This window comes from Semicossyphus pulcher, unplaced genomic scaffold (genome assembly GCF_022749685.1).
Source record: "Semicossyphus pulcher isolate SPU_LCO1_2020_fin unplaced genomic scaffold, fSemPul1.0.p SCAF_26, whole genome shotgun sequence".
NCBI lineage: Eukaryota > Metazoa > Chordata > Actinopteri > Labriformes > Labridae > Semicossyphus > Semicossyphus pulcher.
This window is the reverse complement of record NW_027211700.1, coordinates 3,990,617-4,012,612: the sequence shown is the minus strand read 5'-3', so window position 1 is coordinate 4,012,612 and position 21,996 is coordinate 3,990,617. Positions and strand designations below refer to the sequence as shown.

General features: G+C 42.1%; 3 protein-coding genes across 3 annotated transcripts; 1 reads left to right on the top strand and 2 right to left on the bottom strand.

Annotated features, from left to right (window-relative positions):
- Nucleotides 1–155: 155 nt before the first annotated feature.
- Nucleotides 156–8,483, top strand: gemin4 (gem (nuclear organelle) associated protein 4). The gene is made up of 6 exons (XM_069676657.1): nt 156–370; nt 998–3,025; nt 3,408–3,564; nt 3,842–4,112; nt 5,827–6,525; nt 8,168–8,483. The coding sequence occupies exons 1-6, from the start codon at nt 349–351 to the stop codon at nt 8,387–8,389; spliced, it is 3,399 nt and encodes a 1,132-aa protein (XP_069532758.1). The 5' UTR covers nt 156–348; the 3' UTR covers nt 8,390–8,483.
- A 40-nt stretch (nt 8,484–8,523) lies between these two features.
- Nucleotides 8,524–12,743, bottom strand: LOC138604624 (TLC domain-containing protein 3A-like). The gene is made up of 5 exons (XM_069676581.1): nt 12,487–12,743; nt 11,611–11,694; nt 11,315–11,534; nt 10,950–11,045; nt 8,524–9,416 (listed from the first exon to the last, which is right to left on the bottom strand). The coding sequence occupies exons 1-5, from the start codon at nt 12,606–12,608 to the stop codon at nt 9,120–9,122; spliced, it is 819 nt and encodes a 272-aa protein (XP_069532682.1). The 5' UTR covers nt 12,609–12,743; the 3' UTR covers nt 8,524–9,119.
- An 878-nt stretch (nt 12,744–13,621) lies between these two features.
- On the bottom strand, nt 13,622–19,333 carry LOC138604623 (GTPase IMAP family member 9-like). The gene is made up of 5 exons (XM_069676580.1): nt 19,120–19,333; nt 18,883–19,040; nt 17,209–17,449; nt 16,642–16,989; nt 13,622–15,206 (listed from the first exon to the last, which is right to left on the bottom strand). The coding sequence occupies exons 1-5, from the start codon at nt 19,133–19,135 to the stop codon at nt 14,632–14,634; spliced, it is 1,338 nt and encodes a 445-aa protein (XP_069532681.1). The 5' UTR covers nt 19,136–19,333; the 3' UTR covers nt 13,622–14,631.
- Nucleotides 19,334–21,996: the final 2,663 nt, after the last annotated feature.

The window sequence follows — 21,996 nt, the reverse complement described above, 5'->3', positions numbered from 1 at the left end:
ATTCCGTGTTTACACGATTATGCAAACCTGCAGTTACTAACTTAGTCCTGTGGTTGCGCTGTGAAGATGCAAGAACACCTGAGAGCATCCGGTCCCTCTTTTCTTTCCACGTTGATGCGGAACAACAGCGGAAGCGCTCTATACGAATCCGTTGACATGCCGATCTAAATGGGATTATATAGACGGATTTTATTTGTTTGTTCAGTCTCATTTTGGTATATTGCGTAGTATTTGTGGTTTAATGTAGTAGATATGACCAACACGCTGCGTGACAACTCATGAATGTAAATTTAAAACCGGCCTAAATTAGCAAACTAGCTAACCTGCATTTAGCTAGATCCAGCAGCTATGGCATTGGTGATGAGCAAAGGTAAGTTATTGTGTGATATGAAGCAATTTACACCTAAAAGTTATTAAAATGGTCTCTCAGTATATTTACGAATCAGCGTTACACTTAGTGCAAATTCTTTGAATTTTTATGCTATCCTTTTCATCATCAACAATGTTGCAGTTGACATGTTGATAGCAGTTATAAACTTTTATTCAAAGTTAAGATAATGGTCAATTATTGAAATAACCGAATTATCATTTACAGTAATTATATTCTCATTTTAACTTATGTCTGAGGATTTGTTGCTTTTATTCCTGTTCTTCTAGTTTTGTCATTTATTGTCATTTTTACATCCAAAGTTGTTCTTCAGTTTTTTATTTTGCTTAATATGTGCTTTTATGCTGTGATTGTTTTCTGTTCTGTCATTAGTACACGGAGGCACCTTTGTTTTATTGGAATAAAGAATTGAAACTTACATTTATGATAGTAAACTGAATATCTTATTGAAGTTATATTGGTAATTAATAACTCCTTTAACACATTTTATAGATGATACACTTACATTACTGTCATCTTAAGTTTTGGAATGAGCTGTGTGTTGCTTTTTCTTTTAATCAGATATGTCTCCGTCCCTCTCCTTTGCCGCCTGCTCTCTTGTGCTTTCAGATTGGGCCGTCCTTCAGGGTGCTTTCCTCCTGGCTGATAAACTGTGTCTCCCCTCATCCCTGTCCTCCCTTCAGAAAGCTGACTGGGACAGAGTGGGTCATCCAGTCCTGAAGGCAGTCAGGGAAATTTGTGGACAAAATGAACATCCAACCACAGCGGCTGTCAGCTGGATAGAAAAAGTAGTTTGTTCTGTGTGGCTGAAGCTGTTGTGCAAGGAGACTGGAGAGGATGTAGAGACTTCCTGGAGGGAGAACCCTTTCTTCCCCCTGCAGAACGGCCTACCCGAAGTCAACCACGTCGTCCTGCTGGAGGTGGTGAAGTCGCTGGCAGCTGCTCAGATATTTGCCCAATTCCTCTTGTATCTTCCTCAATCTCAGGTCTGTCCTGAGCTTGACAGGCTGGTGCAACACGTGAGGAGCAGCCCTACAACAGAGGAGGATGTGCGACTTTTTTTGGAGGTGTGGTGGGAACTGTGGAAAGGCAGAGATGAGAAAAAAGCAGGAGGAGAGAATAACATAGAGACAATGTTTGCTAGACAGTTTGCTTGTGTTTCCTCTGAGTCCTCCGACGTGACCCATCAGTCTGCCAAGAGGTTAAAGCTAGACCCATCAGATCTGCCGGCATCATCGCCAGATAATGATGTCCTGCGCCTCCTCCTTCATGCACTTAAAGACATTAAAGATCACATATCTACGACAGACCTTTGCCTTCAGGCCCTCTCCATTTCTCTTGATGCTCTTTACACAACCTTCCTCATAGACAGTGCAGTCGTACTTCCCGCCAAAGAGAAGATGCACATCCTGTCTAAAGTCGTCAGCATCAGAGAAAAGAATGGTGAGAAACTGACCCCTGAAGTCATTCGGGAGGCTCAGAGAGACCTGCGTGCTTCTCACACACCTTCTCAGTTTCAACCCAGCAGGGTGAAGTTTGGTGAAGCCTTGAAGATTATAACTGAACTTGCTCAGTTTTGGCAAAACGGCGAGCTCCTGAAAGTGTGTAACAGCTCTAACTCTTGCTACTCAGCGTTCAAGCTAGAACAAAGTGTCCAGAAAGTCCTGACAGCTCTACAGGAAGCAGAAGGGCCTGAAACTGTGCATGAGGAGAATATACTCAGAGGTTTGCTAGAGTCACTGGCTTTCCCTGTGATAGAGAGCACCCCAGAGGTGAACTCGAGGGTCAGTGCGATGATCATCAGTCACCGCCTGGACAACTATCAGGACTTTGCGGTGTTGTTTGCCAGCGAGGTTAGTTGGCCTGCATGTGGCGAGCACTGGATGGACTGCCTGGAAAAGAACCAAGCAGCCTTCCAGCAGCCGGACACACTCATCAAACTCACCTCCACCCTCATGAGTAAACTCCACAGTCAGAGCTCAGACGTGATTCAGTGCAGGAAGCTGATGAAAACCATCGCAGACATTTTCTCTGCGCTGTCCTTAAAAGACAAGAACAAAGCGCTGGGTGAAATGTTGACGCTGTCCAGCAGGGGGTTCTTTGGTCGCTCCGTCCCCTCCGCTGTGACTGACGGGTTCGAACAGGAGCTCAACATGGCCTTCAACTGCATCATCCAAGGACGGGGTGGAGCAGCAGCAGCGGTGTCACAGGGCAATCTGAACACCGCCGTCTCTTTAGTAGCCAGAGTTTTGTTCCAGAATCCAGAAGCTGCTTTGAGGTCGTGTTGTCATTCCGCTGTTTTCAACAAAGGCGCTTTCTCTCTGATGGCGACGATCCTGCAGCAGCTGCCTGGACTCACAGGACAGAGGGGGAGAAGAGATGAAGCTCAAAGTGATGAAGAGGAGAGTGAAGATGGAGGAAAGGATGCTGTGACTGGTAGCAGTCTACTCTGCAGGTGTCTACAGGAGATCGTTAACAGTAAATTATTGTCGGCTAATGAAAAAGAGCAGTTCCTCAAGTTTCTCGGCCTGCTGATGATGCCCGTCATGACTGAGGAGGGTGGAGAAAGACAGGAAAGCTTTCTGCCTCCTCAGGAGGTCGTGAACGTCTTCGTCCTGCCTAATCTCTCCGCTAAGGGTGAGTTACCTGCAGGGATGCACAGTGTTGGTTTTTGTACATGAGATATGTTTATATATTCCAACTCATTTTGGCCGATTGCTGATATATGCAGACATTTTTTTAGCTAATTACAGAGACCATCAAATTTAACTTAAGTAGACTTAACACATTATCATGCCCGTTCTCATCCTTATCATATTTAAAGCAGTGTTAAGTAAGTGTTGATTGAGAGTCGATTATAGGTCCAATTTTCTGCTTTTGGTCTCCACAAAACCTGAGAGAAACGCATGATTGTTAGGCCGATCAATGCTAGAATAACTTAACCGGCTAGTCCAAAATGTTGGTAAATTGTGTGTTCTGTGCCTGACTGCTCATAACATTCTTGTTTGTCTTCCTTCAGGTCGAAGCTGCTTTGATACAGAACTGAGTCTGCAGCTTCTCCACACCGCTCTGTCTGTGGACGACCAGGAAGCAGCTTCGTCTCCTCACTGGGTGTTGGACTGCTCTCCCTTTCCTCTTCTCTACGTCCTCAGCCAGCTGCACAACCAGACTCTCAGGTTTGTATGATGACTGTTCTTCTCTCCGGATCAACATTTGTTCTATTATTCCATCGTTTTCCTCCTCGACTACTCACCTCACAATTACTGAAGGGGCTGCTAAATGTTTTACACGTTATACTTGATTAAACATATAATCCATGAAGTGAGACAAACAGACTCGAGACTCCAAAATATTAGATAAACAAAAATGTCTTTCGGGAAATAATTTGTAGCTTAAGTTGTAACAAAAGGAATTTAGAGATTCCCCACCTTTATCAAACCTCTGCTGCTGTAGGTGCTGGGAGCAGCCACCAGAGGGCGCAGTCCAGCGCTGGTCCATGGACACAAAGGAGCTGCTGGTGTCGGTGCTGACCACGCTGGGGCAGGTGGTGGGTGCAGAGGTGGCGGCGGCCCCCAGCACCTGGTCCAGAGCTCTGTTCTGGCTTTACAACAAGATGGAGGAGCTCGACTGGACAGTCCGGTTCCACCTGAAGCCTGTCTGGGGGGAACACTTTAAAAACGAGGCTCCTTCTGCTCTGCTGACCGTGTGTGATCTACCTGAGCAGGTGAGATCACACTCTTTAAACTGACCTGAAGAATGTTGGGTGTGGGCTCCACACCACTGCCCAATGATTACCACGCAGAAACTCAAAAAGAAAGTAATAATAAAATACAGACAGAGGTCAGATCCTCTGCAGATTGAGACAAACATTTAGTGCATCGTAAAAGTATTCAGAGTGAATATTTCAATGTGACTATACATGATTATTTTTTAGGAAAATCCTCCTCATTGTTCCTCAAAGTGCAATTAACAGTATTTAAAATGTATTGGTAAGTTTTCACTGACTAGGAGTATCGAGTGTCAGTTTTTATACAAGTATCATATCAAAGTTTGCGCCTGAGCGAACTGAGGAGTTTGTTTCTTTTTCTTTGGATTTTCACTTCTTGTTGAAGTTGTATCTGTAGTCATCCATCTTTTCTTTGTTTGTTCAGCCATAGTAGATTACTGTTTACTCGCAACACTTGCAGAGAGCGGAAAAGCAGCCGCTTAGCTCCGCCTACCCTCTCTGGCAGACCAACCACTGCTGGCTGATGGAAAACGCGTCACTAACTGGGCGCCGCTTGTGATTAGTTCCGAGAAAGTCACCACAGACACCAAGTCTGCAATACTGCAAAAGCAAAGGCTTTCATCAGTGGGCCATAGGCTCAGTCACCATTGTGTTACCTCATTTGGCGATAGATAGAGACTTAACAGACATTTATTTACATGAAAGTATTCGAGATTTAATATAACCTTTATATAGTTAATTATAACTGCGTGAACTTTGTGCTATGAGCTGGATCAGGCCACCAACCAGGAAGCAGGATTAGTAAAAGCAGACTTTTTTTTCTCTGACATTTTGTATCAATGGAAAAGGGCGAGCCTGTACACAAAAATTAGGCTGTTTACCATTTACACAGTTTAGCACCAACAGTTTCCTTCACTTTTATTTGTCATTGAAGTTACTATTACAAAAGCACAAATACAAAGATAAAGATGTGACGAAAAAGGTCCTTTAACTTTAAAGGCAGCCACAAAAAATCACCCCGGCACCCTAAGACACACTCACATCCTGTCCGCCTGTACCTAATATTCTATCTAAGATGTTGCACCTCAAACGTAAGCCAGGCTTTCTGTGTGTAGCTGGTTTTGCTGTGCACATAATTTACTCAATCATGTTTTCAAAGGCAGTCTCTGTTTAATGGGCTTCTTCCAGCTGAGCAGAATAAACATAATCACTACAATACAACCTGCTATTATCAGTGCAGACTCTGCTTTAGTAAAGCCCGGTGAAACAAGAGATTTGTCCTCAAACAAACATGATCATGGGGGTTCTGCAGGAGGGCGTTGCAGCCAGCATTCAAGGGTTTTTCAGTACCACCTTCCAGAAAGGTCGTAACCATAGCACATGAAGTTACGTGTCCTCCTCTTTAATACATTTCCAACATTTACTCTCCTTTATAAGCCCATTTTTAACACTTTCACATGTATTAAATAAACTCTTTTTAAATGTCAAAGATGACAAATGAGCAATCCCTGTAGAGATCTTTGTCAACATGTAGCCGTCTTGCTGAAATGTTTGACCTCATACTCGTCAGGCCTCTCGGTGTGCGAGCCTGGTGAAGATGAGAGAACTTTCTTTAAGAGGTTGTTTAAATTGTCTCCTCTTCGTGGGGGTTTAACATGCTCCTTCCTAATCCATCTCTGTTCTTATCCTCTCTGCTCCTCCTCTCCTGCAGGAGTGGTCCGGTTTGGAACTTCCTCAGTACGGCCCGGGAACAGGTCTCCTGGCCTGGATGGAGTGCTGCTCAGTATCGGACTCCCTTCAGTCCACCATGTTGGCCCATCTCTCTCTGGACCAGCGCCAGCCCAACCACGTCAACATGTTCAGCAAAGGCCTGCTGGTGGCTCTGACCCAGACTCTTCCCTGGTGCTCCGTCTCACAGTGGACCCGACTGCTGAGGGTCCTGAAGGAGCTGATCACCTCGGGCCGCCTCCACGTTCCCTTCTCCCTCGAGTACGTGGACTACCTGCCCCTCCTGGATCTGAAGAGGTTCTCCTGTGAGCTCCGCCTGTCTGTTCTCCTGCTTCGAGTCCTTCAGCTGCTCTGCGGGTCCAGCTGCTCGGACTGGCTGTCAGGGGACGGCTGGGCCCACGTCGGCAGGTTATACGCCCACGCTGTGAGGGAGATGATGACCTCGGTGAGAGCTAAGCTGCCTCTTCCATCATCCGCCGCTCTGACTGTGTCTGTTTCAACGTCACCTAAAACACCAGCGTCAAGTCTTTCCTGCACGACAAAAGAGTCTCTGAAAGACCCGGAAAAAACAGAAGACTCTCCTCTGGAATCACAAATGATGGAGGAGGAGGTGGAGACGACTCCCAGCCAGGAAGTCCTTTTTGTACTCAGCCAGCTCTTCTGCCACGTTCAGCACATCCAGGTAGGAATTATAAACATTACTAAGTACGTAGATTCTCTAACCAGGTGGATTCCAATATGTCTTTACCTTGGTGATTAAGTTACATGTAGTTTCAAACCATTTTTCTGCTCCTGTAGATCAACTCAGCCAACAGTCCCGAAACAGGCTGCAACATAGTCCTTTTGTCTAATGCACCTGAGCAGAGTACACACTCAAAGCTCCTGTTTAAACCTCTGACAACATTACAGAGAAGATTACAGATATATCTTTTTGTAAAGGGGTAAAATGTGCTTCTTTTAATCCAGAAACACCCGCAACTTCGCTCTCTTTCAGGCCACCAGACTCCATAAACAAAAACAGTAATTTTACCTCACAGAATGACCGAGTTGCTAGCCTACCCCTGCCTTCACCTGTTAATAATTTGGTTAGGGTGTGTTACAGAATTATTGTGTTGGATCAGCACTAACCATGTAATAAAACTAAACACACAAATAAACACAAACTAACCGTTCAAGGCTGTAGTAGAGCCGCAACTCCTTCTGGGTAAAATTAGTGTTTTTGTCAATGGAGTCTGGTGGCTTTGAAAAGAGCTCTCTAACAGCTGTTTGTGGTCTCACCAAAAGGACCTTACTCCTTAACAAAAAGGTCTGTCTCTGTTGGATCCTTTCTGCAATGTTCTCAGACACTTAGAATAAAAATCTGAGTCTGTCAGTAGCAAAAACAAGAACATTTAGAGCAGTGATTCAACCGGTCTATCCTCGGGACCCACCACCACCACCACCTCCTTAATGACGAATCGCGACCTTTTTTTTGTTCAAACTTTATTGAATACTACTTCAATGTACGAACATTTGTTTACATTTAGTGGGGGGCTGGACAATCACGTTTATATACGCCACCATGTTCGCTATGAACTCTGGGTAAGTTCCATAGGACAGTCTGCGTGAAGTCTGCAGATACGCGGACTCACGGAAAGTCCCTAATTTGGCGTTGAAAAGTCCGCATCAGAGCCCTCACGCAATGGGGCAGCACTGAGCACTCACGAACTTATCAGGAACGCGCCTCAAAGTCCGTGAGCGTGGAGATTGGGCCTACTACTGCACGCACGTCAACGGACACCAATGTCCTTCAAAATAAAAGCGCATCATAGACTTTATGCCAAATCTTACGTACCCTTCCGCGACCTACTTTTGGGTCCCGACACACCAGTTGAGAACCATTGATTTAGAGGACGAACTTTGATCGGGCGCATTTGCTTCCAAGGATTACATTGCAGCTATTCCAGCTATGTCAAGGCCGGAGGCTCAGACAATCTACCGGAGCTTTTCCAATATGGTTTCAACCTTTTAGTCATTTACTCACCAAAACATGTAAAACAAGATCCAAGACTCTTTAAAAAATGCCCACTGAGGCTGAGCCAAGGACCATGGAGGTTGGTTATTTGTGTAACACCCACCTTCAATACTAAAAGATTAAAAAAGAACTTCTAGTTGAGAAGCATACAAATATTAATCTTGAGTGATATGGCCACAACTTTTCAGGTATTATCATTTGCATTGTAGAGTTGAACTACCATTTTATATTTAATATGCAGTAAGATGACAAGAAGTTCCCGAAAGATTCTCTAATCACTGAACAAAATGTCTTTAATGTGGATTAACAGGTGATGATGCCAGGAGGTCAGAGTGAACCCCTGTTCCTGTCCTGTCTGGAGATCCTCAGCCACTATGAGGCTGTCATGGCCGCTTTCCCGCACAGCAGCAGCGCGCTGGAGAGCGAGAACACCCGCCACTTCTTCTCCACCATCACCGACAACCTGGAGAACCCGGAGATGAAGGCCGTGCTGCAGCAGAAGATCGCCCAGCTGGTGTCATCGGCGGCCTGAGACGCCGGGTTTTCATGTTTGCTGATAAAATATGAGTTTCAGTTGCATTGTATGATTGTAAGAGATTATTAAAACGTGATTAAGAATGAATAAAGAGCAGATATTTCACAGCAGATGTCTGTGCGGTCGTTTGGATTCATTTAATTTCAAACGTTCTCGAGCTGCTGCTTGAGATAATGAATAAAATCTTTTTTGCACATTTATCTGTCGTACATCTGGGCCCCTTCTGCTTTTGGGGTATGCATACATTGGAATTAGCACCGTGTACCCCTTTACTTTCATTTAACATATAATGTGACCGTAGTCAGTGTTTAATGTATTCCAAAATATTCTCTGCAAAAAGCTTCAACAGCTCGCTGCGCACACATTTACACTCGCATTGTACCAGTTCACAAGCAAAGCAATTAAAATGTTCATTTCAAATTCATGATTATGTAGTGCAGCAGACTGCTGAGACTTCTCTGCATGTGGATGTATCAGGACCACTGTGTGGGGGAAAATGTTTGGCTTTGATAATAAAGTCAGAAAAAAATAGAGGAAAAGTTTAAAAATTCACAAGAAAAGTCACTAAATTTTCAGAGAGAAAAACTGAATTCATCGGACAATTTTAATCTCATGATATAATCCTTTTACATATTCTGAACAATTACATCTTATTAATTTCCCCCCACAGTGGCCCTAATTATCCGTGTTGAAGTCTCAGTGTAAAGCTATTCCATAAACAAACTCTTCAGTCCATCTTCAGCCCGTCTCTGCGTCCCTCTCCCCTCCCTCTCTTCTGTCGCAGGTACAGCCTGAGAGCTTTCTTCAGCAGCAGGACAAACCAGTACATCTGTGGAGACAGGATCGCCAGGTTGCCCACGTTGCAATGCAGCGGCAGGTTAAAGGGCACTCTGTGGAGGGGAATCCCAAACTGGCGGCCGTACATCAGGTACATGAAGGGGAAGATCAGGATCCGACACGTGAAGAAGCTCAAGAGGACGATGATGCCGTTGATCCTGTGCAGCCTCGTGTCATCGAGGCCCAGCTGGAGTAAGGATGAAAAGTAAGGGATGGAACAGGAAAGAATAATTACTATAACACTGTCTGGAGCACAGACTATATGAGAAGTGCAGGAGCCCAATTTATCAACAGAGCTGTCAATCATGAGGTCACACCCCCTTTTTATAGCATCAAATAACTAATTGAAAGTAAACTTGTGAGAAAAATGAACAGAAACTATAATGACAGAAACCATGTTTGAGAAAAATGTATTTGACGTGTATTTAGATTTTATAGTTTGACTCATGTCCCATCTGTTAACATGGAGGAGGCGGGCTTTATGAGCTGTACTGCAGCCAGTCAGCAGGGGGCGATAGAGAGGGTTTGGCTTCACTTTTAGGGAGCTGTCATGTTGTCCATCCAACAGCAGTCATTGGCTTTGTTCGAAATTCTGTACTATTTACTGCATACTGCGTTCGGCGGTAGTCTGTAGTATGAAGGAGCTTTTCAAATTCATTTTACAGTGTGCTACGCCGGGCGGGAGTAAACAATAACCACCACTTCTTTAGCTAAAGCGCCACCTTCTGCTGAAATGCTGCTGCTGTCTGTCATTTCAATTGGCGCTGTGACGTTCCAGCACTTTGCATTGTGGGATACAGTAGGCAGTGTGGACTGGTCCGATGCATACTGGAGATTTTCAGTACTACATTTTGGCCAAATCAGTACGTACTGCTAGTATATTATGGCGTTTCGAACACAGCACATGTTTGAAACCAGAAAGTTACACTACTTCTCAGTTGATTTATTTCCTCAGTAAACATTTTCCTGAAGAGTTTATTATCTCTATCACTTGTTTCTAGTCTTCTTTTAAACGGCTAAGTGGTCCCATTTAGAGTAAAATCAACGATAAAGCAGGGTATGTTTTAGGGTCAGGCTACCTGTGATTGAGAAGTCAATATCACAATAAACATAACAATGCTTATCTACCTGCTCGTCCAAATATGGTCATTTCGGCTCCAAAACAAAAACAAACCCAAACAAGATGACGACGGCTAAAGTGGCAAACTAGAGGCTTCAAAAATGCAAGTAAACTCCTGCACACTCTCCATCTTACATTTACAAAAATATATTTATTTGCTTGCAATGTTTTGATGCTCGACCTTCTTTAGGCAAACTGAAAGGCAAGCAAAAACATTTATGTTTTGCAATTTAGACTGTGCGCAAGTTTACTTGCATTTTCATTGTTTCCTCTCCCATGCACCTGTCTGATGAAATAGATGTGAGAAGTATTTCTCCACTTTAGAATTTGAGGCTTCAAAAGGGGAAGTCACAAACTAAAGTATGTCTACATCTACTTTTGATGGGTGTCAAAGAAGAAATCAGACAGCAAAGCTGCAAGAAGGTCAGACTGACTGGTTGGATGAGTGTGAAAATAAAATCTCAAACTACATAAAAACACACCACATGAGAGATTTTGAAGCACCTGATTGGACAGTGTGCTGCACAGCCGTATGTTATGGTAGATTGGAATTCATCCCATTTCAATCCTTTCCATTATGCTCATAAGTTTACAGTTTACCTGGATGAGAATCTTTCCTATAGAGACGAAAGGCGTGCTGAACTCTGTGGTGAACAGGCAGCCGATGAAGAAATCGCCCAGCCCTCTTCTGAAGAACTGCAGAACGAGATAACAATCAATCAATTAAACTTTATTTTGAAAGCATTTTTCTTGCAAGTTAATGCCGACCACTTTGCACCTACCCTCACAAACAAAGCAATACATGGAAAAAAACCTTTGTAATTAATAAAGCAGTCAATAAACTAAAAGTAACTGATGAAAGTTGTATAAACCAGAAAGTCAGAGATAAACTTGTAGCCAGTGAAGCGACTTTAAAAGTTATCACTGTGATCAGAAACATTGAAAGTGATTCATCCCGAGCTTACCAGAGTGATGGGCATGAAAACAAGAATCAGCACCAGGTGATGCAGCACCAACATCCAGTCCTTCCTGAGGAAAGCCTTCACTGTGTGCGCAGAGTGGCTGTTGTATGAGCTGGACTGACCTCTGACCCTCTGAGTGTGGTAGTGGCTCAGATACATGGCGAAGATGTCGTAGGCCATGTAGGGAGCTCCAAACAAAGTGAACCCATTGGTCAGCCAGTGACTGTATGGTGAGACAGCAATGGTTAAGTCACTGACAGTTAATGTTGTACAAGGTTATAAAAACTCGACTCTCCCACCTGTCTGTCATGACGTCCCTGCAGGATGTCACCACTCTGACTCCGGCTGCTGTAGCCAAAGACGCATGGATGGCAGAGACTAACCTGAAGAAAGACAGTCAGGGAATATGACAAATTATTTTAAATAATAATAAACAAACCTTATTTGTATAGCTCCTTTCAAACAAGAAATGCAGCTTAAAGTGATTTATAATAATCAAAATAAATACTGATAAAACAGACAAGTTTGTTAAGCTCAAATTAAAAACTTGAAAGAGTCTACAAAAACTTTTTAGATACCTACACCAAACTCCATTGATAAACATGCTTATTTAATAGTGTCTTACTTATCAGCACCTATGTATAAGTCATAAAAGAATACCTAAATATTTCTCAAACTCAGGTCAATTTTGGTGTCTTCGGGCAACATCTTATACACGTAATATATGGCTTTAATTGACTCAACCTCCAACTTTTCATACGGCTCTAATGTCACCGCCCCTTGTGGATTTTACGTTGGAGGAAAAGACTAAAACGCAGACAAAACGTTCCCTTGGTTAATTTTATGAATGCCGAATTTACCAGGAATGTATATGAACTAATATCACATAGCAAGAACATCTGAACAACGCGTCTTATTAATAAAATCACCTATTATTTTTAGGTCTATCACGCTCTTACATAGAACTCGAAAGAGACTACCGTTTTCAGCCAGCTACACCAAACCCCTATGAAATATATGCTAATTTTATGGTTTAACACTCATTTAAACTCCTATCAAATAGAAGGTTAATCTCCAGAACGTATGTCAGTTGACATATAAGCAAAACGAACTTAAACGCCCGCGTTGATTAAAGGGGTTCGGTTTAGTGCTCGGCTCGTGTCGTTTCTGCTGACCTCTCACTGACAGACACCACATCGGCATCAGTCCAGTTTGGGAAAGTGTATCGCAGGACTTTCCTGAAGCTGTAGAAAAGACCCGGAAACACAACAGCTCCACAAGCCAAGGTGGTTAACATGATTTCAGCTGGCCTCTTCCTCCTCCTGCAGCCGCCACAACGACTCAAAATGGGGATCAATAACAGGTTAAACCACTGTGCAACAGATGCTAATGTAGCTAATAAATAACAAACAACTGTAACGTCAGCTTGTTATCTGAGCCTCCCTTATGTTGCTGAACTTCCCTGTCAAACGGATTAGTTTCATTTAGAGGGATTTTATTGGTTGAAGGAGAGACGCTTTGAACCAATGGCATGAACTGAACTTAAATGACCTTTGAAAGATATTATACATAAGTTTATTATGTGATATTGATGGGAATTTACGGCTCTTTTCAGTGATCCAAATCAATTGGCGTAACTCTTTCGCTTACCAAACGGCTCTTTATTTTGTACCACTTCTATTTTTAAAATTAAGTTAAATTAAGCCATGTTTTGACCTATAATTTGTATGTTTGGTTTTTATTTACATTATGTTTGGTATAAAAACCTTAAATAAAAATTTAGTAAATTAATATTTAAACAACTCTGTACATACATGTATATTTCATTACATTTTTACAGTATGATGTGAAACAAAACATCTGCTTTGTTCAAAAAAACGTTTGTTGTCATAAATTTTTTTCTTAGCAATTTAAATGTGGGAATAGCTCACAATGATATGAGCAATATGAGACATTTCTATATTGTACTCAACATAAAATCTACAGGATCATGCCTGTTAAAATCCCTCATATTTATTCACCAAGAGAGTCAGCTCCCATAAATCTGCATCTTTGAATCGTGAAAATAATTTGTATTAATACAAATCTGCAGTTCAGTACCACCGTAGTGCGTTAAATAAAATAAAGTCAAAGTTAAATGGTGCCCTGTTGTGCCATAACAAAACCGGTAATGTTGCCAATATCACCCCTCAAAAAAACATGTCAAATATATCATTAGATATTGTGGTTCAATTCAAACAATCAAGTTAAAACCAAATATTTATTTGAGAAGTGTTTAAGTACATTGTTAATGATATAATTTATGTTCAATAAAGATAGATACAAGTTTAAGCCTTTCTTTACCACTAAACAGTGACATTTCAGCACTACTGTGATTTCAATATATACAATGACATTTTGGACTTCATACTGCTAACTGTGCAGATTTTGTAACAAGGACATGAGTTATGTGATATACTGTGATTATTTGACTAAGGAAATAAAATAGTTTAAATACGAACATACAAACTTACTTACAGATTAGATGATTCAAACCAAAAAGTCATAAAACATCACTGAACAGGAAAAATATTGCTTGCTGAATTGCCAGTGAGAATTACAAGAGTCATGCTAATAGCTGATAGAAGCTAATAGCAAAATAAGGATAGATTTCCATTTAATTAACTGATAATCAACTGAAATAAGTGACATTTTTGCATGTGATTTGTTGATGTTCACTAGCAGACATTTTCCTCTGACGTTACACTCTGTGCAGGCACTTATTAGCTACCAACAGATAAGTCTCAACAGCTTATGTTAGCATTTAGCCAATTCCTAGCTTATTCTTCCAATAGCAAGCTAACAGTACCGTTAGCTAAGAATTTAGCCTTTCCTATCATTTCTTTACAACAAAATAAAACATTTCTTGCAGTTTCGTACTTGTAACAAGTCCAAATGGGATTGTTTTGGTTAGGATTTCTCTTTAATGTTTTGAATCTGAAATTTGAAAACATTGCTAACAGACTCAGAGTAATCCTTTCTTGAAGGCAGGAGTCTGGCTGATGGACACTCTACACTCTACAACTACTTTTTATTAGTAGCTTTAGTTAATTAACAAAACTAGATTTTTTCCTCAGGTAGTTTGTTGTAGTCAACTTCTGAAACTGAAAGCTGAAAGCTATCACAGCATTTAATCTTCCCTCGATGGGTGTGACATCAAAGCTAAACGGCTGCGGTTTAAATAAAGTGAAATTGTCTGCTTACAAAGGGTGTTTTAATAAAAGTGCAAGTAAATAACAACTCCCCATAATTTTTTTCTTTTTTGTAATGATATTTAATTTCTACATTTGCTCCACTATCTCCAGAAGCTGTTTAACTTGATTTACGTCTCCTCTTTCTGTATCAAACACAACGTACCGGTGGCCACATTTTCTCAGCACCTCCTGCAGAGGCTCCCCCATCTCCTCTATGTGTTTCTCCACTGTCTTTCCTCTCAGTTCCTCTCCATAAGTGAACAACACAACTGTGCTTCTCCACACATCACCTCTCAAAGTGCTGACAAACTCCTCCACAGCTCTCCTGTCTCCTTTTACAAATTTGTCCACCGGTATGGCCAGCAGGAACGTCACTTTGCTCCCCTCAGGGCAGAGGGAAGGGCTCCGATTTATCTCCTTCTTGATCTCTTTCGCGTTGGCCATACCAAACACACTCCATCCAGGTGTGTCTACCACGGTGACAGGCTGTTTTAAAACCATCCCATGGCGGGCAGAGCACCTGGTGGTCCGTCCGTATTGAAGTAGCTGAAACTCGTCTTTTTCCAGGATGATGTTGCCTGCAGAGCTCTTCCCTGACTTGCTCCTTCCCAGCAGGACGAAGGCGAGAGCAGGTTTAGAACCAAATGGCTCTGCTGTGGATTCTGCAATGACATAAAGTGCAGTTTTACATTTTAACACGTTTTTTTCCCACTGCAGTTAGAATGTCGTACTGCTGTGTACAGTTTGCAAATTGTACAGTTGTACAAATCTGAATTTTTTTTATAACCCCTTTTCAATCAACAGCTGAAAGGGCAAGGGATAGTAAAAATCCAGAGAGACATTTAGATGTTAGCAACATATTTTATGACACATTTGCTACCATTATACAACATCTAGCAACAACTTCCTAGCTAACATTGTAGTTTAACAATGTTACATGATTTGAAAAAACAATGTGAACTCCATGCTAACAGCAATGTCAGCTAGCTAAAGGTTACGTTACTTGCTAACATTACAGTTTGATAATGCTACATGATTTTGAAGGAAAGGTGTAAAGTCCTTGCTAACAGCAATGTTAGCTCTGAAGGTTATGTGCTAGCTAACATTAAAGTTTGATAATGTTACACGATTCAATAAAGTAGTAAATTCCTTGCTAACAGCAATGTTAGCTAGCTAAAGGTTAAGTTTACTAGCTAACATTATAGTTTGATAATGCTACATGATTTTGAAGGAAAGGTGTAAATTCCTTGCTAACAGCAATGTTATCTCTGAAGGTTATGTACTAGCTTACATTAAAGTTTAATTATGTTACATGATTCAATAAAGTAGTAAATTCCTTGCTGACAGCAATGTCAGCTAGCCAAAGGTTAAGTTTACTAGCTAACATTATAGTTTGATAATGTAACATGATTTTATAAGAAAGGTGTAAATTCCTTGCTAACAGCAAAGTTAGCTAGCTACAGGTTACGTTACTAGCTAACATTATGGTTTGATAATGTGACATGATTTTATAAGAAAGACGTAAATTCCCTGCTAACAGCAATATTAGCTATCAAGATTAAGATTATGTTAACTAACTAAAGGTAATGTCATCCAGAAATTGGTTTAATGTTAAACCTAACTGTTGTGACTTAGCTGTTGATAACTTATGGGAGTTATTAAGTCACTTTTATCTGATATACTATGTTCCCCCATCCCTCCATATTTTCATTTTTGTAGTCCTTTCAGTTGCTGATCAATCGAGAAAAGGTAAAATAATAAAGATTTTCAGATTCCCTGAGTGTGATGTCAGGAAAATGGCCGCTATGTGAAACTGTGAACCAGGAAGTGCTTTAAACCTGTGTTCTTTCTAATGGCCAGTAGGAGACGACTCACCTGTTTGTAAAAACAAGTCTGTTTGAATGAAACAAGCTAGCCCTAACCTTCCACCCTGTCGTCCAAACATAGTCACTCCTGGTTCCAAAAAACAAGATGACAACCTGCCATTATGTCGAAACTCTAAGCTTCAAAAGAAAGGTTCACAAACCGATTGATGATAGTGGTTGGCTTTGTCACTTTGGGAAAAATGAGCAACATCTGGGCAAAGTTTCTACCTACCTGAGGGGAATTTGTGTCTTCCTGATGCCATCCGCTGCATTTGTGTTGGCCTCCCATCATGCACAGCATTCATCACTGTCATTTCCAACTCTTCCTGTCTTCCCTGCAAGCTCATCTCCTCCTGCAAGCAAACATCTTGTCTCAGCTTGGTGTACAACATGTTCTGGATCTCCTTGGAACGGTTGTTAGTCTCCATCATCCTCTGGATCTTCCTAAAGAGCTCTGTAACCTGGGCCTCTGAGGCAATCGGCTGGTTGGTCATAACCTGGTACCTCTTCCCACATCGCTCCAGCAGCCAATGAAGGGTTTGACCTTGTTGCCTTATGTGCTCCTCGATAGACAAGCCTCCTGCAAAAGAATCACAAAAAACGGAGCCAAAGAACCATCGTTTTAGCAAGTGAAAGAGCTACATGTTAATGTCATCATGCTAACATGATCCCAATGACACTGCTGGAGAAGTTAGACCATGTCTAACTGCTCTGTATAATTAGCAGTTGGACATCAGGATACATAAACAGTAAGCATAAAAACGACAAATCAGACATGACTAAATGATCATTACTTTACCTAGCTTGTCTCCATGTGTGAAGAGGATTATAGCTCGCTGCCAGATGGGGGTTTGGAGCAGTCTGAGCTGGTCCTCCGCCGCCCTCCACTCCTCTTTGCCGAACACGGAGGTGGTGGGCAGCACCAGCAGGATGGCGTGGGGTTCTGGGTGGCAGAGAGTCAGACCTCTGCAGAGCTCCTGGGACACTCTGTCTGGAGTGGCAGTATCAGAGAACCACCCCGGGGTGTCCACCACTGTCACCTGTAGATCAAATATAACAAAATGAGGGACGACCAAGGGGAAAGTTTTGGGAAAGAGAAATGAAGCCAAAGTGCCAAAAACTGCTGTTCCTCTAGTGGCCACTTGAGGCTCGCTCCAAAATGAGTCAATCCCCATTAGAGCCCATGTTAAAATGCCAAATAGCAGAATTAAACATGTTTAGAGCCTGAACAGGTTTTGGTTGCTATAGCTAATTCCTCTATTCATGACAACTGTGCAGGTTTTTGTTTAACTCAACAGCTAATTAGGAACATGGTCATGTTTTGGGGAGTTTCACATGCAAATAGAGGACAAAAATTATGGCTCACTGTGTGATTTGTTGTATCACAAGTCTGACCGACATGTCTGTGCTCAGTTTTTTTTTTCAATGAGTAAGATTTGAGTAATAGTAAAGTATGTTTTCCAATACGTTAGCACTAATTAGCAGGTATCTGTGTCTGTGGTAAACGTAACAGGATTTAATGTGAGGATTTCCTGTTTGTGTCACCGGCTGTTCCCGCCCTTACCCATCCGTCACCAAATGCCGCTCCTGTCGCCTAGCAACAGGTAGCTAGCGGGCTAACTACCTAGCATAACTAACATCACATAACTTAACCTATTATTTTAAAGATAATTTGTTTCAAGGGCCCTTTTGTTTTTTTTAAACATGTTTTAGCTATGTCATTGATTTGAAACCAATAACTTTAACGTTTAAAGTGTATTCCTCGGCCGTGTAAGAGTCCACCATCTCGTTTGAATTGGCAAGCAATGAATCTCGGGATACGTTGGATGGATCCTCGTGGCCTGGGAAAAGGAGGTCGCATTTGTCTGCCACATCTGAAGAAGCCTTCAAAATGGGACAGCCTTTGACGCTGTGGCCCTGAATTGGGACGCTATAGTACGGGATATCCCGCCCTCACTATATGTGTTGTACCGAGTGAATCGACTGAAAGGGAACTTGGTTGTTAGCGCTTTCAGTGTTTCTTATACATTAATGTATTTGTTGTGGCTCTTGTCAGGATTGTTGTTGTCTTTTCCCCACAAAGAAGACAGACAGACGCTGTGATGAGAAGACTGGTTCTTTAAAGCTACCCATGAAGTGCTGTTCTCCCACCGCTAGCTCTCCCAAAAGAGATACAGGCAGGCGAGCAACTAATACAAAACATTTGACAAGCTGTTTTGGCTACTTAGTCTAACAATAAACCACTCAAGACTACTACCAGCACAACCGAATCTCATGTTGTGAGAAATACAATGGTAGAGTAGCTCATTGGCCAGCTCAAAGCCATGATGTAGACTTTATAGCTCTAGCCACCATCTAATCCAGTCAACAAACCAATGGGTGAGGTCACAGATGCTACCTCCATTATTTCTACAGTCTATAGTACAAACAAGACTAAAGTCAAAGTAGAAAATATATTAACTTGTATATTTACTTGTTTTCCAAAGATGGTGCCATCCTCTCTGGAGCTGAGGGTCGTGCTTTTCTGAAAGGCCCGTCTTCCCAGGATGCTGTTTCCTGCTGAGCTCTTCCCACTTTGTGTCTCACCCAGCAACAGCACGACGACTGGGCTTGACAGGCTTTGCTGTTGACCTGACAAACAATTTATTACCCGACATTCATAAACACTCAAATACAGATGTGTCTTTTGAATCTGCTTTGAATAACTCACCATATGAGGCAGCCATGTAAAGCGTCCTGGTTTTTATAATCCACAGTTCAACTGAGTGTCAAAGCTTTGGTCTGAAATCTCCCTCACATCTCTTCCTACTTCACTCCAGTTCTGCATTTACTTCCTCCTGCTGATTTAATGTTGCTCAATGGAAAATTGAATTCTGCAAAGAAAGCTAAATGTGTACCACAATGGCTGGGCCGGGCAACTTCATTTAAGCGTTAAAAGTTTCAAAGTTCACGTCAGAAGTTCCTTGGAAGTGGTGAAAACAATGAGTCAGACCAAACACACATGAGGTCAGCAATAAAACGACGTGATAACAGATATGTGAGAGTGATTCTGTAGCTGTAGCTCCCTCTAGTTTTAAGACTGTAGTAGTTAAAACTGAGATAATAAAATGTACCTGCTTCTTTTAACCCATTGTGGGTTTTGCTGCTACAGCTGTACTTTGTTTTGTTATGACTGGTTAGCTCATAGCGCATTACATTAGCCAAGCAAACTTCATATACTTATACTCAATGTGATCTATCTGTAACTCCTGATCCAGGTCTAATTAATGTCCAAGTAAAGTCCTCAAAAGATCTGTGTAATTTGGTTCTCATTTCATGGAGCAATTAATTCCAGCTAAGAGCTCCATTAACCCAGAGAGTCTATTAGGCAGAGTACAACACATGAGCTAAACATTTAAAAATGTATAACGATTCATATTTGTCATTATAAGGAAATAATTTTATATTTACTTGAGTCTAGAAAGTTCATGTCATGTTTAAAATCAAAATACACGTCAAATACATTTTTCTCAAACACGGTTTCTGTCATTATAGTTAGTTCTTATCATGCTGATTTATGTCCAAGTGTTAGTAGTTATTTGATGCTGTCAAAAGGATGATTGACAGCTCTGCTGACAAATACGGCTCCCGCAGCCAATCAGACTAGCAAAGTGGAGGGCGATCCGCGAGAGGAAACGTAACTTAAACAATCACTACAGTCATTGATGTTTCCATACCTGTGAACGTTAACCTCAGACCAACACAAAGAAGCTGTTCTGCTGTCAAACATGCCGGCGAGCGAGATCCTTGCTGTTTTTATCGGTAAGTTAAGTGTGTGTTTTGGTTAGCGGAAGTGGCTAAATGAACAGGTAGCCTACATAAAGTTTCAAGGTAATAATTAAAAAGTGCTTGGTTTTGCCACCAACAGGTTCATATTGTTAATTAACAACATTACAGAAAGGATCTCTACAGATAAAGAGCTTTTTGTTAAGATTTATTCTTTTGCTCTGATGTCTTTGGAGAAAGGCCTACTTGTCATTTATGCAGCAAAATATGTAAAAACTACTGAATAAACAGAATTTCCCTTTAACTAACAGGCTGAGCTCCTTTAGAGTTTCACTGTTACTGGACAAACTGCTGTGTTCTGCCAAATTTTACATTTTTTCCCCAATTTTTCAGATTGTGTGCGACTAACAGAGGTGACACCAATATATCAGTGTGATAAAGTCACGTCTGTGTCTCCTGAACATCAACTAATCCATGTTGAGTTTTCATTTAACCACATGTGGGAGTTTCTCGTGTTTTCTTCTCAAACGTCTGACCGGATGAGTCATCTCAGGGTGATGTGGGAGCCTCCAGGGCGTCAGCCTGAGGGTCTATTCCTGTCCGCGGGACCTTTTCATGTCATCAGATCACACTGTGAGGCCGCTGAGTGAAAGCTGGGACCACAGAAAGAGGCCACGTATGGATAATGGAGCTGCAGGAAGTAGGCCGAGCCATAACGACGAGGGATCCGTCAGAAGAAAACTGTGTCTCGACGGTGACAAGTTGAGATGTCTCTAACAATATTTGATTCTACTGAGTTAAGAGTTATTGTTAAAGCCAAAGATTTATGTATTTAGATCTTTCCTACAAAAATATTTTACATGTAAATAGTGTAAATGTTTAAAGTAAACGTGACAGATAAGAAATCTCTTCTTTCAGGTTCACGTCAAGAGAAAATATGGCCCAAAAGTCCCTCAGATTTTCACGATCCTTTTCTTTTTAGTAATTGAAAAGAAAACCCGTCGCTGGTTCACCAGAAGGAAAACTGGTGAACCCGGGACAGGGCTCATTGATGAGTGTGGGGAGTGAAGGCTGGCCCATGTCGTCCAATCCAACAGAAGAACTACTGTAGCTCAAATTGCTAAAAAAGTTAATGCTGGTTCTGATAGAAAGGTGTCAGAGCATCACTGTTGCGTATGAGGCTGTGTAGCCGCAGACCTGTCAGGGCGCCCATGCTGACCCCCGTCCACCGCAGAAAGTGCCTACAATGGGCACATGAGCATCAGAGCTGGACCACGGAGCGATGGAAGAAGGCGGCCTGGTCTGATGAATCATGTTTTCTTTTACATCATGTGGATGGCCAGGTGCGTGTGCGTCCCTTACCTGAGGAAGACATGGCACCAGGATACACTATAGGAAGAGGGCGAGCCGGCGGAGGCAGTGTGATGCTTTGGGCAATGTGCTGGGAAACCTTGGGTCCTGCTGTTCATGTGGATGTTACTTTGACACCTACCTAAACATTGCTGCAGACCAAGCACACCCCTTAATGGAAACAGTATTCCCTAATGGCAGTGGCCTCTTTCAGCAGGATAATGCGCCGTGCCACACTGCAGACATGGTTCAGGAATGGTTTTGAGGAACACAACGAGTTCAAGGTCTTGACTTGGCCTCCAAATTCCCCAGATCTCAATCCAGCCGAGCGTCTGTGGGATGTGTCGGACAAACAAGTCCGATCCATAGAGGTCCCACCTCGCACCTAACAGGACTTAAAGGATCTGCTGCTAACGTCTTGGTGCCAAATCTACACAACATGAGGCAGGTGGTCATAATGTTATGGCTGATC

Bases quoted from the DNA above. Each gene is read 5' to 3' on its own strand.
- gemin4 (XM_069676657.1), top strand. From the start codon at position 349: ATGGCATTGGTGATGAGCAAAG. The intron at 3,565-3,841 runs GTTTGTATGATG...CTGCTGCTGTAG, and splicing joins CTGCACAACCAGACTCTCAG to GTGCTGGGAGCAGCCACCAG. The intron at 4,113-5,826 runs GTGAGATCACAC...CCTCTCCTGCAG, and splicing joins TGTGTGATCTACCTGAGCAG to GAGTGGTCCGGTTTGGAACT.
- LOC138604623 (XM_069676580.1), bottom strand. The intron at 17,450-18,882 runs GTAAATATACAA...TTTGATCTACAG, and splicing joins GCACCATCTTTGGAAAACAA to GTGACAGTGGTGGACACCCC. The intron at 16,990-17,208 runs GTAAAGTAATGA...ATTCTTTTGCAG, and splicing joins CACACATGGAGACAAGCTAG to GAGGCTTGTCTATCGAGGAG.
- LOC138604624 (XM_069676581.1), bottom strand. From the start codon at position 12,608: ATGTTAACCACCTTGGCTTGTGGAGCTGTTGTGTTTCCGGGTCTTTTC. The intron at 11,695-12,486 runs GTCAGCAGAAAC...GTCTTTCTTCAG, and splicing joins GTGGTGTCTGTCAGTGAGAG to GTTAGTCTCTGCCATCCATG. The intron at 11,535-11,610 runs GTGGGAGAGTCG...CTCACCATACAG, and splicing joins AGGGACGTCATGACAGACAG to TCACTGGCTGACCAATGGGT.